The sequence below is a fragment of the Melospiza melodia genome, chromosome 5, assembly GCF_035770615.1.
Source record: "Melospiza melodia melodia isolate bMelMel2 chromosome 5, bMelMel2.pri, whole genome shotgun sequence".
Lineage (NCBI taxonomy): Eukaryota > Metazoa > Chordata > Aves > Passeriformes > Passerellidae > Melospiza > Melospiza melodia.
The window spans coordinates 33740278-33762148 of record NC_086198.1 but is presented as its reverse complement, the minus strand read 5'-3'; the positions used below and the strand labels follow the sequence as shown (position 1 = coordinate 33762148).

Sequence of the window (21871 nt, the reverse complement as noted above, 5' to 3'; positions counted from 1 at the left end):
CACTGAAGAGGCAATAGAGGAAAAGCAAATATTCCAGCCCCAGGAAGCTTACCACAAGGGAGAGCAGTGGAAGATGTGAAAAATCCATGTATTTTATGATTGGCCTTTTGCAAATATTAAAATGAACGTTATATGTGTTGTGTTAGAAAGTAACGCTGTATTAATTCTCTTAAGTACTGTGTTAAATATAGTTTTAGGTTATAAAAATTGTTAAAATAGAAACGATGCTATGTAGGATGCTTTGTTTAACAGAAAGGGCTTGCAGCGAGACAGCAGCAACAGGACACCTAGATCTTTCAGAGAAAGGGAATTTATTGCCCTCTTATCAGCAGAAACGAACTTCTTCCCGCCTTGGAGGCGCTGTTAGGATTAGAAGGAAGAAGTTGACGATGATCAGACAGAATCCTGTGTTTGAATGGAATTTATGCATCATGTATGAGATGTATGAATATGCAACGGGCTATTGTTTTTAAAGGTTAATCCTCTGTAAACGGGGGTCCTTTTTCGGGCTCGTGCTGCCCAGAAAAAGGTACCCGGACATCCGTAACTCTTTGTATTTATTGTCTCATATTGTCCTATTTCAAATTGCCCAAAATATTATTATTCTAATTGTCAGCGGGCGATTGGCTGAGGCGCCCCTGACGGGGCGGGCCGGCAGCCGCGATCGAGCCGCCCATTGGCTCTCGTCTCAGCTCGGGCACCTCCGATTGGCGCAGCCCGCTGCCCATCTGCCGAGCCCACACACCCTCCGCGGCCGCTCCGCTGGGCCGCGCCGTGCCGCGCGCGCAGCGCCGTGATTGGCCGGCGGGGCGCGGCACGCGCTGCGGCACCTGCTCCCGCAGCCCCGCGAGCGGCGGGGGCGCCGTGCGCGTGCGCGGCCGGGGATGCGCGGGGACCAGCGGCCGGGCCCGGCTCCGGCTCCCGCCGCCGGTAACCGCGGGCTGGACAGCGCCGGGACCGCCGCCGGTAACCGCCGGTAACCGCCCGCCGCGGGCCGGGCAGCGCCGAGACCGCTACCGGTAACCGCGGGCCGGCCAGCGCCGCCGGTGACCACCGGTAACCGCCCGCCGCGGGCCGGGCAGCGCCGGGACCACCGCCGGTAACGGGCCGCCGTGGGAGCAGCGGCGTGGCGGTGCTTGGTAACCAGGCCGGGAAAAGGGCGGCCGGTGGCGACGGCAGGTGCGTGTGGGGTACGGCCGCGGGTATGGGGGGTGAGGGTGGGTGCCCTGCTCCGCCTCGCACCCCTCGGTCCCCGGAGGCGGCCCACGGGAGGCTCCGGGAGCTCGGCTCGTACCGAGGCGGGCGGGAGCAGCGGCATCGCGGCCTTGGTTCTCGCTTGGCGGTGTCCCAGAAAGCCGGTTCGTGTTGGTGCTGACGGCACACCGGGTGGCCCTAGGGTCTGTGTTTTCAAACCGGGAAATAGGGTCGGCCTGAAGGGTTTGGTGGAGCTCGCTGTGGCAGCGCAATGCCGGGAGCGCCTGCGGGAGCGCGGCACTGCGGCTGGAGCGCCGCTGAACCCCACAGGCGGCATCCACGGGAGCGGGGCACAGCTTCACACCCGATAAAGGAGAAATGTAAAGTTGTGTGAGTGCTCTTGCGTGTGTTTCATGGAGCAGTTACAGCTTATGTCAGGTTTATGGCAATGTAGGAGAATGAGGGAGGAATAAAGCAGCCCGTGGGTACAGGTGGAAGAAGGAGTGTGTGAAAAAATCCTCCACTTTTCATGGCCCTGGGTGGAATTGATATTTGCCCTATGAAAAGCCCGTGTGTTGATACTGGATGCAGGAGCTTTGGACTTCACAGTGAGAACGGCTGTCTTGTTCCCTTTCTGCTGGAGAATCCAGAACTCCCAAAGTTACATGGAACAGGCATGACCGTTTTCGAAGTCCAGAAAAAAGTTAGTAATCTGGAAGATCCTGACCCCTTACTTAGTTCTGCAGCAGATGGAATAATGATGTCACCGACTAATGGCATGTACACAGAGCACTAAACACCATGGTACAGAGGTGCAAAGGTGGACACAACCCAAATCAGATCATTCAGCTGGGAAGGGACGCCAGGAGGTCTCTCCTGACCTGCTGCTCACTGCAGCAGCAGCCCTGAGGCTGGTCCAGCTTGCTTGGAGATTTTTTCTGGACTGTCTTGGAAAACCCCAGGGGCAGGGACTGGGCAGCCTGTATCAGTGCTCACCTGTCCTCGTGGGGATAAACATGCTGATACCCAGTCAGACCATGTTTACAGCTTGTGCCTTTGTCTTTTACAAATACTGGTCTGTGTCTCAGGAAAAGCAGCTTGTTGCTTTGGGTGCAATACTGTGCTGATGTTGCAGCACTGTTGCTGGTCCCTAGAGCGTGCTTTGCTGGCTTATGCTGATGTGTAGCTGTGCTGTGGTTACCCATGGCAAAAAGTGACCAAGTTATACAAAATATATGTTAAAATTAAAGTCTGAACTTAGATACATTGACAAGACTGCTAGTAAAGATGTTTGGTGTTTTGTGAGAGCCACAGGCTCTTCCAATTTGCTTTGTTTTGATAACAGCGAGAATCCTTTTGGCTTATTTGCATTGCCACCTTGAAAATGGAGTAAGAAAAGTTTCTCATAGTCTTCATGTGTTAATTAGGAAAATTCAGTAGGTTTTAAAGATAATTAAATGTGTAGTGTGAAGTTCTGTTTTGAGACCAGAATCTCATTGGCTTAGGTGAAAGATTTATTTTATATGCTAAGACTTTAGTGTGGCAGAGTTCACAAAAGTGAAAGATGTCGTGGGCTGGTTAAAACCGTGTTTGGCTGGCAGTTGAGTGATAGCTGTGATTGGTCTTGATAATGTATTTCAGCATTTCTGGGATTATTTTAAAAGTATATCAAAAGGTCAAAGGTTAAAATGCACCTTCTCTTCTTGAAGGAAGAGGTAAGAGATCCAATTGAAAGCTGAAGGAAATTAGGGAAGTCCTAGGTAGGATCAGGGAGTAATGATAAGATTCAGTGGGAACCAAGTGAAAGCATCAGAAATTTTGGAAGGGGGCTGTTTGGAAAGGTGAGAACTGGTGTTTCCTCTAGGATGCCCGTGTTAGTCTGTGTATGGAGCAGAAGTGAATGGGGCTAATTACAGTAAAGTTACAGCTGTGTAAGTGGAAAGCATTTTGGATCATACACACACACCTGGATGTACTGGAAGAGAAAGCTGTGCCCCTCATGCTGCTTTAGGAGAAGCAGAGATCACGTGCATGACGAGCTAGCGAAGGTAAGGTAGGCAAGCTGTGTGCTGAAAATGCAAGGCTGGTACTTGGTTAATATTGGACACCTTAGCTAGGAGCTAAGCAGTCCAGAAGGTATTGATGTGGAATTCTTGGAGTGCTTGTCCTAATGTGATGGGTAAGGAACAAGAAAAGGGGGTTGGTAAAACTGATACTCCTCAGACAGAGGTGTTCCAAAATACACTGTAATATTAAACGTTCACCTCTGATAAACTCAGTTACTTCAAATCTTCAGGGCGAGATTATTTTCAGTTCTAGAACTGCTAAGGACGTCTATGAACTAACAGTATCTCTAGTTTTAACCTAAAAATAAAAAAAATTCAAATACGAAACACTAGAAAATTTGCAGATAACTATTGAAATGTATCACCTGAGGAACCACAGACTCACCATCTTCAAGCAAGGTTGTAAAGTCCCACAAAGAACAGCAGGAAGTGTGGATAGTAGTGGGGGAGGAAAAAAAGAATGGTAATATGTTTAATGTAGTTTTGTGGAAAATAGGTGTTAGTCCAAAAAAAAGAGCTTTTGATTATTTCCTAGTATTGCCATGGTACTGGTGTGTGAAACAGTCCTTTATGGTAATCGTGTGGTTTGTGTATGTCCTGGCTCTAGATATAATCAGTGCAGTTAATGTTAAATTAGTAGATCATACAAGAAATAAAGCCCTGATACTGTTTGATCTCTATATGTGTTGCTTGATAAAACTTGGAGGTGTTAAAAAATGAATGATGAAGTAATTATTGGTGCAGTTACAGTGTTTGAATTGCTTCCCACATTTGATAAAGCCAGGAAGAAAGAAAGAAAGAGACTCACACTTTGAGTATAAGATAGTATCTGTAATTGCTGGGACATTCAGAGTTGTAGTGATAAACAATTCAGTCTCTAGGGAGTGATGATGTGCCTGAGAGGGTGGCTGCTCTCTCAGGTGCAAAGGTACTCAGCACCAGAGCTTTTAATATAACCACTAGTGGCTGCAAGTAATGCAAGGCTTGTCAATGTCTTAAAATAGCAAAATAAACACCAGCATTTATTTAAGCTTGCTGTGAAAGGGATGCTAGTTATTGCTGCATTATAGAGACTGATTCAATTTAATCACTTGTTCAGATTGTTTATGAATGAGAAAAATAAAAGCAGTCTTGCTTAGTTCTTTAAAAGCATACATATTGCAGTCAGATTCTTGCTGGATTTGGCAAGGTAAAGGAACAGGCTATGAGCACTTCCATAGGGAAAACAGGAGGGGAAAGAGAGTCTGAGTCGGGGCTCAGTAATAAAAAAAACTTTTAAAAAGCAAATTAAGACAATATTACAGTGACAACACTTTTTCATAGTTATTTCTCATTATTTTAATGGGTTTTTTCCTCTTTTAGATAAAGTCTGGGGTAAAATTGAAATAATACTAATAATATAGTTGAAATTATGTTTAAAATGTAAAACTTTCAATTCTGCAGATAAACAAGATGCACTTCCAGTGGGACTGGCTGTGCTTGGGTGTCCTGATAATTAGCTCGGTGACTGCAGGAATGGAAAGTGAAGAAAATCTGGATGCAGATGTTGAAGTGGAGAATTTTGACAAGCAGTCCCAAGAAGCTGATGTTGACAGAGATAAATCTTCTCTAGAGGTAAGATTACAGATTTCTCTAGTTCAAGCTGGTTAAATACAAGATGCATAGTTATAACTAGAGCAAGTTAATCTGCATTTGACAGCTGAGTGGGTCTCAGATGTGGCAGTCTGAGTTTTTCACTTGCTATATGTGACATTCAGGGCAAACTTAAAGAATGACTCTCTTATGCCCAAGTGTAAAATCTCCTGCCTGAGGTCAGTAGTCATGAAAAAGGTTTTTCTTCAATCTAGATACAAAACCTTTTGTTGCAAGTCCTAACATGCCACTTGCAAAGAAGTAAATGGAAAGCACCTTGGTCTCACTGAGACTGACTTTAGACCAGTTTCTTGACTTCATCAGTCACGGCTGCCTTTTGACACTGTCTTTATTACCAGAAAATCTGTATGCTATTCTTCAAAAGAGATGTAGGCAATAGATGGGAAAACATACAAAGAGAGAAACAGGGAGGAAGCAGATTTGGTGCAGGTTCAGAAAAATTTTGGGGGTTTTGTTTCACAGAAGATGTAACAAAGCTTTAGTTATGAGCTTTGAACAGAGGAAGCAACTTTTAAAGTTCAGAGATATGAATTTGCTCACAGTTGGAGGGATGCACACAAAGTATTGAAATGTGGAGGGAGAGAAGTGGTTTTATGCTGCTAGGTATTTCTAATGAAGAGGATCTGTTCTTCTGCCTGGGTAGATTACTTCTGGAGATAGGAGAGTGTATTTCAATTGTAATTTATGTTGGGATGTGTATCTGTACATGTCTCTTAGGTTGTGTACCAGACTCCAAAGCCAACTGGGGAAGTGTATTTTACAGAAACCTTTGATGAAGGAATGTCGGGGTAAGTTTATGTCTTAAAATGATTAACTTCTGCTTTCAGCAATTTTCACTTACAGTGGCAGCACTTGTTTTGTATTCATTTTTCTGCTACTGTCTTTTAAATATTTTTATGGGGATTAGAATTGGGAAGACTATTAAGGCTTGCTCCAAATACATCATAATGTTAAGCCGGACACTTAACATTTCAGATATATTACTCTCCTGTGTGTGTTTTAAGGAGGCTTTTAATAAACTCTGGATTTGTGGACATTGAGAAAAATAATCTAAAGATTGAACCAGTTGGGTTTAAATAGCTGAGAGGGTGAAGTGCCATTGCACTTCAGTAGCAAACACTTTCTTTCCACGTGATCTTAGGTATGTGTCAGTTCTAAATGTTAACTGCAAAAGCAGCACCTGTGATGACAGAAAAAAATATTAGATAGAAGCGGTGATAATGGTTGTTAAAAAACCAAATAAACCACTGAAATCCTTGACTAACAGATAGAAAGATTTAACTGGGGTACTTGAATGATATCATTCATCCAAGTTTCTAGGTTTTTTGAGAACTGTTCAAAGATTAATTTGTCTTCCTACTAAATCTAATGTTCAAAGTTTTAGCTACAATGCTTGGGATTTTTTGGTCTAGCTTTGCATAATTTACGTAAGACTAAGGAGTATGAAAGAAAGATTTATGAGAAAGTAAGCAGCATGCTGCCTTTCTTCCCTGAAGTGTGGAAAAGAATTATATATAAATGGACTAGGTAAGAATAGCATAGCTTTTCTGAGAATGGGCCTTGAAAATTTTTTCACATGACTTGTAGAGATGTTTTATTCCTCACTGGTCTCTCTCCTGGTAGGCTGAGGATCTAGTGTGCTATTTATACTGTGAAGCTTTTCCAGCATCTTTGTTAACAGTGAACAAATGTGACTGCAGTTCAAGCAGAAAAGAGAAAGTATTCATCCCTGGATCACTCCATGCAGAGGAGAGTTCAGAAAGAATGCAGACCGTTCTTTCCAGAATGAGTTATTAGAATGTATTCTTGTGACTGATACAATAAAAGAGTTGAGCAGTGCTGTTGGCTGTAGATATTCCTGTGCATGGCTCCAGACAGAACTGCTGCGTGTCCAGATGAGGGGGGACTGCCCTTTCTTTTTTTCCCTTTCCAGAGGAGCACTTTGTGAGGAGACTGTGCCTATCTTGTGATAATACCCTGAAATGGGATGGCCAAGTCTGCCTTGCTCACAGAATGGAGATCAGGCTGTGTTTGCCCTGCTGGATCTCCTGTGTGCAGTACCCTTGGAATCTTGCACTTGTCCCTCTTGTCCTCTGCTCTGTGTGTGTACTGCTACTGTCAGATAAAGTTAAGATTCATTTGACTGAGTTCTTTTTCTTTTCTATCGAAAGGTATTATTTCCTCTGTTGAAGGTATTATACTTGAAACTTGCTATTTTCAGTGATTTTTTTATGTTAAATGCATATTACATTCTGAACTTGTATATAAAACTGAAGTATATTCAGAATTAAATAATTCAGGAATTTAATTACTTTAGACTTTTAATTGTCTATTCATTTACATTTTTAGGAAGTATTTTGAAATGCTGTATTAGACTACTCTCCTTTAATTTTTTTTTGCATGTTCTTAGAGCTACATGCAGTTCCATGATGCTGACTCAAAATCAGTATTACAGGTTCACAGCCTAGAAACAAAAGCTATTTTTCCTTTGTTTGTTAAATAATACAGCTTTGCCTAGATAGATCAATGACCAGTACAATTTTTTTTTAGGTGGGTGTTGTCTGTAACTCTGAAAGAAGACATGGATGATAATGTTGCTAAATATGATGGTAAGCAACTTTATTGTTTGCCTCCACTGTGTAGTTTATGATGTTCTGTTGCTTTTTTGCCTGAAATAAATATTTCTTTGAGAAATAGCACAGAACTTGTCTTTGAATGTCTAGATGGCAAAAGTCAAGAATGTTAGTTTGTATAATGACTGTTATCCTGAAACTGTGAAATGTTGCTCAGTGGGTTATTTAGTGTGAAGATAACTTTTTTTTGTCATTCCAACAATGTATTGCCATGGATGATACCAGAATAACCTTGGGAAACTGAGTATTTAATCCTGTTTGTTTGTGAGTATTGTTTCTTTAGAACTGTCTTCTCTGAAACCCTGTGAGAGAGATTTATCACTTCAATTTCAGTTGTTAAATAGTTTTCTGAAGCATTGTGTTCCATTTTGCTCCATATGTCCTGCTACTGATCCACGGATTGGTCTCTTGGTATAGCCTCTGAAAATTAAAACAGCATATTTTTTTAAATACTTTTCCAGATTGCTTGTGCTTGAATGTAGGGCTCTTCAGTGGTTCTTGTACAATTTAGTCTTAGAGTAGCCAAAACCAAATTTGGAGAGCAGTAATGGAAACAGTGTACTGATGGTTTAATCATTGCAGTTTGCACTTGTGATTTCCTAGTCTAGAATTGGCTGCTTAAGCATTCTTCAAAATTACAGTGGATTGTCAAAGTAGGGTACTTTGTGCTGTGCTCTTTCCTGGAAAAAAACCCAGTGGATCTTGTCCTGTTAGTCTCTGAGAAAAATGTAACTGCCCTTTTAGAAGAAATGTTGTTCTTTGGATATTGGGCCTGTGTGTGTATTTATCCCAAACTTGGAGAATGTACAAATATAAAATCTTCTATTTTCAAAGCTGTAAGCTTGTTTTGGACCAAACCTGATAATTCCTGGAAAGACTTTGGGGAGGAGGAGGGAACTTCATCTACCCTGTGATTAGATTTGACTCAAGAGATTTTAATTTTATGTAAGCAGAAAAAAGTAATATGCAGATCTTTAGCTTTACACAGTGCTCTGTGACTCATGTTTTTTGTGTGATGATGGTAGAAGTAAATTTAAAATCTGGAGAAATACTTTGTTCCTCTGGCCATTGTAGGATACCACAACCTAAAGATACAGATCTACAGGAATAAAGTTTACTTAAATTTGAGAACAAAAAGAAATAACATCTTTGACATCAGATGCCAACATTTCTGCCCTATTTTGGCAGCTAGGCTTTATTTGTTACTAACCCTTTACTTTCAGCAAGGCTGATTTCTGTGTTCACACTGCATTTTTTCAAAGACTTTGTGCATGTATGTTTTAGGAAGATGGGAAGTAGAAGAGCTGAAGGAAAATGCAATGCCTGGAGACAAAGGATTAGTGTTAAAATCAGTGGCAAAGTATCATGCAATATCAGCAATGCTGACAAAAACATTTGTTTTTGATGATAAACCTTTGATTGTTCAGTAAGTATTCCTTCTGGTTTTTTATGTTTATTAGTAATTTAAAGCATTTTGCTAGCATAGAAGTGTTTTGACAGTAGGTACTAATGTGTAGTCTGAATATATTCATAATTAGAACTGCAGATTAGCAGTTAATTGATATTTTTCTGCTACTCAGAATGTTTTTCTCACTTTCTCTTTGCTCAGATATGAAGTGAATTTTCAAAAAGGCATTGACTGTGGTGGTGCTTATATTAAACTTCTCTCCAGTAGCAATGACTTGAATCTGGTATGTCCTCTTGCTTAATATTTGCTATCAGTTGTTCATTTGAGGGACAGCTTGGCTCTGCATGGCTGGTGTCTGATATGCAGGACAGAGGACTTTTGTGTACATTTAGTATGACTTTCAGAATTAATAGAAGCCAGAGGATCTTAACTCATAACTTGTGAAACCATTTTACTGATCAGCACATGCATATTACTGTGTATTCCAAATACAGAAAACATAGATAGTTTAAAGATACTGTGACATAACTGTGTATTGCAGCATACTCTGAAGGAGAATAACTATATCTGATATTATCAGGGTTGTTTGTTGCTGTTACTTAATGTGGAGAGAAAAAAGTACTTATAAAACACCGGGTATTAATATGCTGGGGTTATCTTTATTGGAAAAGAAGATTGTTATGAAGAACAGTACCTAGTTCCATTCCATCTTTTAGTGTAGTGTTTGTAGAGGGAAAGAGATACTTGGGTGCTTTGATTTGTAACAGGCATTCCTACTTAAGGATAAAGTGTAAATATATAAATGTATTCATCTTCCTTGAAGAGGCTGAGAGTTAGTGCGTTCCCTGGAAACAGAGAACTCCAGAGGGCTTGAATTCCTTTCATGATTTACCCTACCACTTTTCATTTACCTTTTGCAGATAGGTAACTATGCTCTGCACCAAGACAAAGAAGTACCAAAAATGACATAATAAAGTGTCCGGTGTATCACATGCTCAGCTTTCTTGCTTCTACAGGAATACTTTTTTGACAAAACACCTTACACAATTATGTTTGGACCAGATAAATGTGGAGAGGATTACAAACTGCACTTTATCTTCAGACATAAGAATCCTAAAACCGGAGAATATGATGAAAAACATGCTGAACGTCCTGATGTAGACCTAAAAAAATTCTATCTGGACAAGAAGACACATCTTTATACTCTTGGTATTGTTCAATTCTTAAAAATGGAATTCCAATTCTTATGTTGGAAAGGAGAGATTAAAAATGTGGTTTTGTCTGCTGAAGCTTTGTAATTGAGTCTTTGTTTATAATAGCTTGTTAATTCTGAGTGCTGGTTGTTTAATGATTTGGGTTAAATGGTTTAATGACAGGGCTTAACTGCAGGACATAAAGTAGCTTTCAGATGCTACTGCATAATATCCAGTTACAGGACAAACTTACCAGCCCTGACTAGCCTTTACTGATAAATGCCTTCAGCAATTATTATAATAAAACTATTTTTACTGGGAAAGATAGTAGAATGTTCAAGTGCCCATTATTCTGGGAAGGTGTCAGAGTTCAGGGGAGTTCAGTTCAATCTGTAGCATGCCACACGCCACTCTTTTCCCCATGTTAGGAGTTCTCACAAGCCCTGCACCTGAAGCAGTGTGCACACACAGGTCAGCACAGACTCTGCAGTGAGTAAGTGTGGGCTGGTTGTAATTCATGTGACAGCTCTTCTTGTACCAGTGAGCTGTACAGAGAAATAAAAGTTAGTTTTTCTCCCTTTTTCTAACTTCTGAGGAAGAACAGCAGTCAATGGGCTAACCTATGGCGTGCTGCAAACCCAGCCAAATTGACTGTACTTAGGAACTTCCACTGAGGAGTAATAACAGAAGGCATGTTCAAGTGCTGTGCCATAGGAAAATAATTCAGTGGTTTCTAAAATGGATTGCTGTAGTATGCCACAGCAAACTTACGCTTTTAGATAGTCTTATTTGCTTGAAGAATCTCATAATAAAGGAATGCATGCATTCCTGTATTTGGATTGTTTGTTAGAAATTATGAATCAAGGTACTTAAAGTTGAATTGCATTTATTCTGTTATACTTGTTCAAACAGACTTCATAGAGCTGTGTGATTCCAATGCATTTATGTGACTGATAACAGGAGTTTAAAGATTAGTTCTTTGTGTTTTATCTAAAGGTGATATGGGGGTTTCATTTTTGCATTTATGGATATTTTAATGCTTTTGAAAATTTCAGGGTGGAAGGCCATCATTAGATATTATCAAACTGTTACAAGACTGTTACTGTGGTTTTCTTAACCTGTTTTTAGAAAACTGTCATAAAAGTAGAATAATAATTACTTTTACTTAGTAATCTTCATTCTGTTAAATGGTCAGTTAAATCTGCTGTTAGACCAGTGAGCACACTTATAAGTGCTTATTAGAAATAGATGTGGATGCATGTGGGTACCAAGTCTGGCAGTGCTCAGTTCTTACCTTGGCTTCTCAGTTACTCACACTTGCTAACATCCAGGGAATTCTCTTCAAATGTGTGAGCTCTTGCAGTGTGGCATTTGAGGAAAATGGCTTAGAGAGGTTAGAACCTGATACAAAGTGCTGTTTTATCCTTCTGCTATGGTACTGGTACTGTTCCCATGCTTTCAAGTGTGAGATTATAATTTAGTAGATTATAATTTAGTATGCCTTTTGGGACAGAGACTCTTTTTTCACTGTCTGTGCTTTTGAAGTAAAACCACAGAATTTTGCCCAAATTGGTAGGTTTTTGAAAAATCTCTTAGAATATGTTTGGACGTGTTTCAGCAATTGAATTTTCTTCAGATTTAATCTTTGTGGGCCTGATGCTGGTCATACATCCCCTCAAGGGCAATGTTTTGTGTCCAGATCCAGTGCCTGAGTGAGGAGTCTGTCTCCTCTGCTAGTGAGGATCCTGTTTGCTCTTATTTGACTAAGTCTGTGCTTATTCTGTAGTTTTGTTAAATGTATCTATAAAATTAAATGGCTACCTTATTTCTTCAATATAAATTTCTTCAATTTAGTGCTAAAACCAGATGATACATTTGAAATATTAATCGACCAAACAGTTGTCAGTAAAGGAAGTCTTCTTGAGAATATGATTCCTCCAGTAAATCCTTCCAAAGAAATAGAGGATCCTACTGATAAGAAGCCTGATGATTGGGATGAGAGACCAAAAATACCTGATCCAAATGCTGTCAAACCCGATGACTGGTAAGGAGAACATTCTAAATTTTACAATGTCTTTTACATACAGATTGTTTACTTGAAAGATTTGACTGGTTTTATTTTGGGGTTTGCTAATGACAGTTGGAATACATTTCACTAAAAGCACTGAAGTTTGAAAACATATTTGAGGTGGGCATAAGGAAGCAAATAAAATCATTATTTGCTGATTTGTTATAGAACAATGTAAATATAATCCAGATATTTATAAGCAGATAATTATATGGCTAATGCTCATGATCAGCGAGTCTAATTCTGTCGTGATTTTGGAAATCATCTCTTTCATGCCAGTTGTAGTCCTCTGAACAGAGCATTGGTGCAAAGTCAGGCTGCTGTATTTTCTAACAAAAGTCTGTAATTGAAGGGATGAAGATGAACCTGCCAAAATAGAAGATCCTGATGCTGTTAAGCCTGAGGGGTGGCTTGATGATGAACCACAGTATGTTCCAGACCCTAATGCAAAGAAACCAAAGGACTGGTAAGTGCAGATTGCTAATGTGTTTTGCAGATAAGACTGTTCTCTGTGGCAGATTATGAGTTGTGGAAGTCAGTCCAGATTTCATTGTCTTTTGAGGTAGTAATGTGGAATGTGTAAGGTATGGCCAAATATTTGTTGGTGTGGGGACTGCTTCTATAAAAACATGAACTTGTCATTGCCTTTGTTTTCTGAAGATACATAAGTAAAAACAGAATATGAAGGTCCCCTTTGAAAGAATTTGCTACAGTTTAAGTTGATAACTTGAAATCATAATGTAAGTCTCAAAGGGATCTCTAAGCATCCTGGGCAGAGGATGCTTAGAGGCAGGAATGCAATTGAAGTCAGTCATGCTGTGGTATATATGAACATATATGGCCTTTAAGTAAAAAGGTGTAGCACTCCTTTAAAAAAGTGTTTATGCAGTTGGGTAAAGTTGTTTGAGCTGGTTAGAGTTCTGGGGTAGTTACAACAATACACATAGACCCTAACTTCAGACTGGCAGTGTTTGACACCTGGCTGATCTTGAAGCAGTTGTTGGTCATTTTTTTTCTCTCTAGGGATGAAGAAATGGATGGGGAGTGGGAAGCCCCCCAGATCCCTAATGCAAAATGTGAGACTGCACCTGGCTGTGGAGAGTGGGTGCGTCCCATGAAGAATAACCCAAAGTACAAAGGAAAATGGAGAGCACCTATGATAGATAATCCTAACTACCAGGTAATAGTCAAATTGTTGGGCATGGCTAAAAGATACAGGCAGCAGAGCAAGCAAGTCAAAGCAGTGTATTTACTTAGGCTTTTCTGCAGTGTATTTATATTTTACAATGAGTCTGAAAACTCTCACTAATTCGAGAATTTTTTGCTTTAAAATTGCCTTTTTTTTTCTTTTTGTTTTCCTTGAAGTATACTGGGAAACAGTAATGCTTCTTGTATTAAAACAACTTAGCTGTTTAAAGTTGCCATTTGTACAATTTTCATTGATACCATTTATTTAGTATGGTCTTCAGAATTGTATTCTGAATTACATTAGGCTTTTAAATGTCAGTCTGTTGAATTAGTCTCTTTTTTTAATATTAACAAATGAAGCCTTTCAGCAAGCAAAATGCCTTACTAGTTCAATTTTAGAGGAAGCTTCAATTTTGGATAATTAAAATCCTGTCCTCCCCTCCAAATATAAGAGGTAATCAGCTGGATATTAAAGAGAGTTACTTTGTATTAGTTATGGGAGTACTTGAAATTGATGTATGTCTCAGAGGGTAAGATCCTAAGCAGGTTTGCAAACAGAATTTGGCTCTAATTTGCACAGGTACCATAAGGCTGAATTTTCCTTTGCTAAAATTTTCTCTAACACTTCTGGTAAGAGTCAGTTATTACTGTAATCTCTACAGTAAAAAAGAAAATAATTGCTTAGGAGATCTGCCCTAAAACATGAAAATTGAGACCCGTTTGCCAAAATCCTACAGGCTATTTCCAGTTCTGTTTTAGATAGATTAAACTCTTCTGCTTGTCTTTTTAAAGAAAAGTTCTTATTATTTTGAAATCCCTTTCAGAAGCTGTTCTTTTGGCGAGCTGTAGCTAATGTGATTGTGTTTGTTTCCGTTAACAGGGAATCTGGAGCCCTCGGAAAATACCAAACCCAGACTACTTTGAAGATCTTCACCCATTCAAGATGACTGCTGTCAGTGCTATTGGTCTAGAACTCTGGTCTATGACATCTGATATCTACTTTGATAACTTCATCATCTGTTCAGAGAAAGAAGTGGCAGATCGCTGGGCAGCAGATAGCTGGGGCTTGAAGAAATTGGTAGCAAGTGCTAATGAGGTATAAACTTTGCTATGTTCTTGATAGTAGAAAGTAGTAAGGAAGCTGTGCTGTTGGAAGAATTTTCTGTCCATGCTGACATTAATTTGTCTGCAATCAATTATTTTGCTGAGTAACTGATGGCTTTTCTGTCTTGTAGTTTGGCTTTTTACCTTTCCCAAATGAATATTTTCTTGAGGTTAAAAGGGTACTGCATTTTACTTAAACACCTAGTAAGAAATTGACTTCCTCTTTGTTTATGTGTGAGCCTGTATCCGTACAGGCTGTACCTGTACACACAATGGCAAAAAAAATTTCTTTGAGTGCCCTTGTTCCACTGTGCCTCTCAAACTTCTTTGGTGCTGATGTACCTCTTACAGACATGCACCAGGCACTTGCCTGAGAGTCTCTACTCTCTAAGTCAGAGCTGTACTGGGAGGACAGTTTACTCCCTGAATAATTGGCTGTCAAAGGAGAGAAGGTGATGGTACAAGTGGAGCCAGCATTGCTCCTCAGGAACTGCTGCCTTCAGGCTCTTGATGCTTTGGGAGCTTTCAGCTGAGTTGGTACAGTGTGCAGGTATTGCTTTACAAAGCTGAGTTGTGGCTGGTCTGGAGTTCTACATCTGTTCCTCCTTACTCAACACCTGCCACTTATTTGCAATTGGTAAAGTTGTTGCTTTACCAGTACTGAAATGCATTATTGCTGTAGTCATTAAAAAGCAAAGGTAAAGAAGGGTTTTGGACAATATAAATGTATACAGTACACTTCATAAACATATTTAAGTGTAGAGAGGGATATAAATACAATTATTTTAATTTTATTTTTTTTTAACACAGCCTGGTATGTTTAGTCAGTTGGTGACTGCTGCAGAAGAACACCCATGGCTCTGGGTTCTTTACATCTTGACTTTAGCTCTCCCTGTTGGTCTAACTGTGTTGTTCTGCTGGCCAGGAAAGGTTAGTGAAATTTACTATGTTTTTATTTGGTTTTCTTCTTAGTACTTTATTTGGAAACTCTTGAGCATCTGTGCAACAATGTGCCCTTTTAATATGCCATTGGTATTACTTAGCTTACAGTGCCTATTTAATTCTTAACTGGAGTTGAAATATAAATAGATTTTTCATTTGTTGTAGAAATCAGATGAATATATTGACTTCAAGAAGCCTGATGTATCTAAGCAAATTACAAAGGGAAAACTAAAAGAAGTGACAGAGGATTTTGAAGATGATGAACTAGAGGAGGAAAAAGAAAATGAAGATACTGATGAAGATGGTAAGATGAGTGAGAGTGTGTCAGCTTGCAGTTTGGTTAAAGACATGAATAGAACCAGTTCATGGATTGCATTGCCAGTAATTACAACCTGTTTTCTTAGACTATGTGAAATGGGCCTTGCTTTGAGCCTTTTTTTGTCTTTGGTAACTTCCAGTGAGTGGCATCCTGTGGCTAATAGGTCTGATAAATATAAGCAGAAAGTAAGGCTCTACTCAGCATTTCTGCACTTTCAAGAAATAAACATGCTTCCAACACAATTTTTTTATGTTTGTAGACTGTGACACATATGTTGTCCCTTCTAAATATTTCAAAATATTTCATATATTAAATACATTTTAATTATTCAGATATAAGTACCTGAAGTAGTTAAAGTCACTTTATTCTTTAAAATGTGTCTGGAATAGCTTGAAGTCTTCTAACATAAATCTGCTTACACCTCTCTGGGAGGGTTATACTTGAAAATACAGTAGGCTTGAAATTCTGAAGCCTGCAGCTTCCTTTATATTGCTTTTTAGCAACCTTTTGCACACCTGCAGAGGTGTGTCCTGCTGCCCAGGGAGAAATGAATGACTCAGTAGGTTGAGCTGTACTCCAGCATCCAAGAATAAAGCCATCCCATGTTACAGAATCAAAGATACTGGCTGCTAATCAGCTGTAGCTTTGAGGTGCTGTTAGCTTTTCCCTGTGTCTATATAAAGAATAAAATTCAAACTCCTGACTTCCAATGCATTATCTTCACTTTGATGAGAAAAATTTTAGCTTCAGAATTCTGTAAAATTCTGCCTGTTATTTCAGTCTTCCTTGGTGAGAACAAAGTAAGTGACAAGGGACAAGCATGGATAGAGACATAGCAGACATTCGTGTTGTGGTGGGTCTTTGTCTTGGTGCTGCCATGACTTTGTGTTGCTGACTGAAATTGGTGGGTTTGTCTGTCTTTGCACCATGTTCCATGAGTGTGGATGGCTTGTGTCTGTGCAGGAGGCATCACTCAGCAGCAGCAGTTCCCATGCCATCACTGACACAATTGAGTACATACTTGCACACCAAACTCAGTCCATTTGCCTTGGAGAGCCTTACCCAAGCACTTCTTTATTCTGGTTATGCTCCATACACTCTTTACTTTAGCCTAAATTGTAGGTGTGTGATTTCAGTGCTGTATCTTCCTAATTTTCCTTTTGATCTTACTCTACTCAGCCTGTTCTTTGCTCCTGAATTACAGACTCTGTTTTATTCTACCCAGTCTTGATGCAAATCATAGTTTGTACATAATATGCTGCAGTTGCAAGGCTGCCATTCCTCAGTTCCAATATTCAGTTACTTGATTTAATTACAACACATCACTTAATAAATAATATCTTAAAATGTGTGTTTCAATGTTAGAAATAAGGCCCAGGCAATTGCAGAGGAACACTGTTCAGCTCCTACAGCTTTCTTAAATTGTTCTTGGAACAGCTGTTCATGGTGGTGCAAAGGTAGGTTCTATTTTAGACTGTTACTTTTAGTTACTAAGGAGAACACAGAGTAAAACTAACCTAGCTCGCTTTTGTATGACTAATCCAGGGTTTTCAAATAAATTCTAGGCTTCAGAGGGAAGGATTACACTTTGCTGTCATATGTCTCCATTGTTTCTTGCTTTAAGAAGAATTGCTTAGCTTCCCTCAGCTTCCTGCCACCTTTTACATTTGCAAGTTGAAATCTTCCCTTTTTTTCTATTGCTCTTTTGCCTCTTTGTGTCAGAAAGCATTAGAGAAATTGTCCTCTGCCTCCTTTTCCTCATTCTTTTTGCTACAGAGAGAAGAGAAATGGAGGAGACAAAAAGAGAACTTATAAAGGATAACACAGAGAAGATGGGAAGGGAGGCTTCTGTTTCAGGTACTGGGAAAGGGAAGCAATTTGGGCCAGGACTTAGAAGTGGGTCTCTCCTATCTGTTTTCTTCCCTCTGCTTCCTTGTTGATGGTAGAACTTCAGTCTGGTGGATGTCAGCTTCCATCAGGTCCAGATGCAAGTTTCCTCTGAGATTGCTCTCTATGGTGTCCATAGTCATAAATATTTTCTACTAGTACCTTTGTCTCCTTATGGTTTTTACGATTTTTAATGATTTTGTTCCTTCATAGTCATTACCTCCTCCTTTGATTTTTTTTGGAGTTGAAGGCAGTGGGGTTTTGAGCTGTGGAATACTGAGTGACTCAAAATCCACATGGTATCTTGGGACCATTTAAAAAAGAAAAAGGAAGTGCAGCACAACAGCAAATTTTAGAAACACTTGACAATTTCTTTAACACCAGTGACAATGAGTTGCTGGCAGAGTACTTCTTGAAGGGCATTGGCCATGGGCTTTACTGCTTTATTTTGTTCTGTGTTAATTTTTGTGGCATTGTCTGTTTGTCTGCTTTGTCTCCTTGCTTTCTTTGACCTGTATAAAGACATTGCAGGAAGTAAAAATTGTTGCCACAGAATGGAATTTCAGGGGCACAATCTGAACCTTATTTGTCAAGTTCTACATTTATTTATATGAAATAATGCTTCAATTACTATTATGGTTAAATTTAAAATAATAATTTTAAATAGTATATTTTTCCAGTGGTGGGTTCTATAGCTTCTGATATCTGAAGTACATTTTGGGAGGGTTTTTTCACTTCTATTGAAATTTGTACTTGTGGGAGGAGCTGGATTTGCGTAATTTATCATTTCCAGTCTCTTTATTAGAATATGACCAAAGGCTTTGTGAATTTCTGCCAAGCTCTTCTATTAAGGGCTTATTTTTAGGACTGAGATCTTTGTCTGCATCTCATAAACATGATCTTCATTATTTGGTCATACTTCTCCTTTTGATAATAGAAAGACATAGTACACATGAACCAGGTATACTGACATATGGCAAAACTGACTTCTTAGTTCATACCAATTAGTGAAGCTCTGGCTCAGTTTACAGCTATATTGCAGACAGAGTTCTTGGGACTTTTCAGTACAAATATTCGACTTCCTCAATTTGAGACAGAAGTCTCAAATATTTTAACAAATTAGGTATTTCTAGATTTTCATCACCAAGAATCAGGAGAGTCATGTCTGATATCTGACTACATTCTTAATTTGTCTGGATACTTTTGTTTCAGTTTAACTCAGATGCAACAGTAAGAATTTGGTGTGGATACAGATTTTTGGTATTTGTTTTTGGTTTTTCCCTATTTTTTTCACACCTAAGCAGTGCTTATGAGACATAGGTATGACCTGACAAGGACAGAATTGAGCACTACTTCCCTGCTGTTTTTAAATAAGCCACTGGCAGACTGTTAAGTTGCAAAATGCCAACGAATATCCTTTCTGTCAGATTTAAGATTTGTAAAATTGGTTGTTAAATCTGGCAGTTATCACTTTCTACTAATTCATGAGAATTCTACTCTGTATCCCAGAGATGTTTTTATGGGTTATTCTAAACAAGCAGTTCATTCCAGGACTGAAATTGGCTTATTTTCCTTACTGGTGTGCCTGGATGTAGTGTATCATAGTAATGTAGTTCTGTTTATGAAGTAAAACTAACTTCTTCTACAGAAGGTGAAGGTGGTGAAGATATTTATGATGATGAAGAAGAAAATGGTGTTCCAGATGAAGAAGAAAATGAAGTTCCAGATGGAAGTCAAGAAGGTGATCGGTCAAATAAATCTGATTCAGAAGATGAGGTAAGTTTGCATTTTTCCCTGCTTTCTCCTTGCCATTGTCTGACATTGTACTTCCCATTGCTTTCAAACATGGAACACCACATCTGATTTAAGCACAGTAGCTCTATTTGTGGCTCTCCAAAGGGAACAGTTAAAACGTTTTAAATGCATCTTACTTCAGAAGCAGAAATAACATTAGCAAAAGGTCCTCTTTAAGGAGTTGGTAAATTAATTTAAAAGTTACTGCTTTTAAACCAGCAAAGACACAGGCAGAACCAAATTTCTGACATCAGTTTACAGTTCTCTTTTCTGAATATAGACATGAAAAGTCTTCTACCCACTTTATTAATCATGACACTAGTAGTGTGGAAGAAATGTCCCATCACTTAAGCGCTGCATTTAGTGATAAAAGGACTGGGGAATTCAGGAAGAGGAGTAGCACAGTGTGCCAATTTCAATAATTACAATGAGTTTGAACTGTTAATGCTGAATGTATTTTTTTCCAGAAGAAGGAAGCTGATGAAGGCATGGGAGATCGCCCGCTGAAATCAGTGCGCAAAAGAAGAGTACGCAAGGACTGAGTTATTTCCAGCTGCTGTTTGTAGGTCTAGAGACAGTGACGGTAACTTTGGGTGTGCCACCTCAGTGGGCCTGGCAAATTCTGAGCTTTGATGGGAAAGGAGGGCTCATTGCTCTATAACCTCCTGTTTTAATTCTCTGGCCTCGTTAACCATCCCAAAGTTCCTCAATTCCCCTTTTTTAAGGATAAATGCTATCTGTGAAGAGTTAGCTGGTATTTCAGATTCAAAATAAAAGGGAAATTACAAGCTGACCAACTGATTTTTAGGTGAAGATTCTTAAGATTTGAAGTTTCTTAGAAATTAGTATTAGTTGGAGATAAACTTACTCTAAATATTTTTTTAAATAAATGCATTATAATACTTTTGTAGCTCTAGCACAAAAGAAGCCGTTTACAGTTTTCAGCTTAAAGAAGATGGTAGTATAGATGTAGCATCTATAGCAGTTCACATTGCTATGAGAAAAGGTATTATTTTCTGTGCAGAGCTAAATGCAATAATTGTTTTTGTATGATGATTTTGTGCTAGGAACGATTTTTATTGTAAATTATTTATTTTAGTTGATCTTGTTACATGGGTGGTCACCTGTTCACTTTAGGCATCGGTTGCAGTAATTTATTTTCAAGATATATTTTAAAATAGAATACAAGTGGTAATTGATGTGGTTTGTTTTACTCTTGAATGCAGGTATCAAATCTGCAGGTCATATACAGATGATTTTTTCAAACTTTTATAGTTCTCATGTTCCAAACCAGAGTGGTATAACCTGTTTATAGAATACTTGCTACGTGTATATTGTCACCTAAAAATATTTATTAATTCTTGCTTAATATGAAATTTATTAATATAGATATGAATTTTTGATGGATTAAGTTTTTTACGATGTGAGTAACTTGGGTATTCTCATAGTTTAAATAAACTGCTTATTGTAAAGAAACATTGTTTCATTGAAGTTCAGCTGTATATTAAACAATAAAATTTCAGTCACCAGAAACCTCTTGCTGCTTGGCAGCTGCCTGTAGTAGTGGTAGAATGTGTAAATGCTAGCAAAAGTACCATACATTACAAAGTAGAAATACACTAATTCATAAGGAATCTAACAGATTTTCTTGTGCCTGTCATAAAATTTGTCTGCTTTAAAAAGAAGTATTTTTCACAGCAGATTCCACAGAAGTCTGTAAGAAATGAATGCCTAACCCCGATGAAGAAGGAAGTGTCCTCAAGTGCTTGTTTTGAAGTATTCAAAAGTTAATGATATTTGACTTCTATTTGGTGTGAATTACATGGAAATGTCTCTAGGTTTTTGTTTAATTTGGGGCTTTTTGTGTCTTCTTTAAGTTTATTGCCGTTCCCACCTCTTTATTTAGGGCCTCTGTGCAAAGGGTAAGAAGTGAAGACTCCAGGTCACTCCTCAGCAATAGACAGAATCTCTTAGCAGTGTAGTACCCTGCAGACACCTTTTACATGAATTATATCATTTCAGCTCAGCTTTTCCATTAATTATGTCTGAGTCTGATAGAAGTCCTTTGGAATTGTTGCAGCATTTGGGTGTCCTGGGGGGCTGGTTTGTTTGTTTTCTTAGGGGTTTTGGAGGGTTTTTTTCTCTGATAAGTGATAAGTTACTATCATTTCTTTGATGTGATTTAGTTAGTCCAGGGATTGGCCACCCCGTGGGGGATTCTCATCTTCCTTCAGGGTTCTGAATTTAAAGTTCCCATAAAGTCTTGATTGATGCCCCATGAGTTTGATCACCTAGAATCTAGAGATAGCATACATCCTTCTGCACATCAGCTGACTTGGATCTAGATTTATGCTGGTAATTAGAGCAGAAATACCAGAGATGTTGAGGATTTAAGGCTCTGAGGTGGAAAGCCAAGCAAAAG

At 39.1% G+C, this 21871-nt stretch overlaps 1 protein-coding gene across 3 annotated transcripts; it reads left to right on the top strand.

Annotated features, from left to right (window-relative positions):
• Positions 1-1058: 1058 nt before the first annotated feature.
• Positions 1059-21299, top strand: CLGN (calmegin). Of its 3 annotated transcripts, none has more exons than XM_063156969.1 (16): positions 1059-1179; positions 4704-4874; positions 5631-5701; positions 7464-7522; positions 8831-8972; positions 9156-9237; positions 9971-10163; positions 12002-12191; positions 12568-12681; positions 13239-13395; positions 14284-14499; positions 15318-15437; positions 15615-15753; positions 17545-17625; positions 19304-19431; positions 19920-21299. In XM_063156969.1, exons 2-16 carry the CDS (start codon positions 4713-4715, stop codon positions 19989-19991), a joined length of 1926 nt encoding a protein of 641 aa, XP_063013039.1. In that variant the 5' UTR covers positions 1059-1179; positions 4704-4712; the 3' UTR covers positions 19992-21299. The 3 variants fall into 3 exon arrangements, with proteins under 3 accessions (XP_063013039.1, XP_063013038.1, XP_063013040.1); XM_063156968.1 differs by having other exon boundaries at positions 19917-21299; XM_063156970.1 differs by lacking the exon at positions 17545-17625 and having other exon boundaries at positions 19917-21299.
• Positions 21300-21871: the final 572 nt, after the last annotated feature.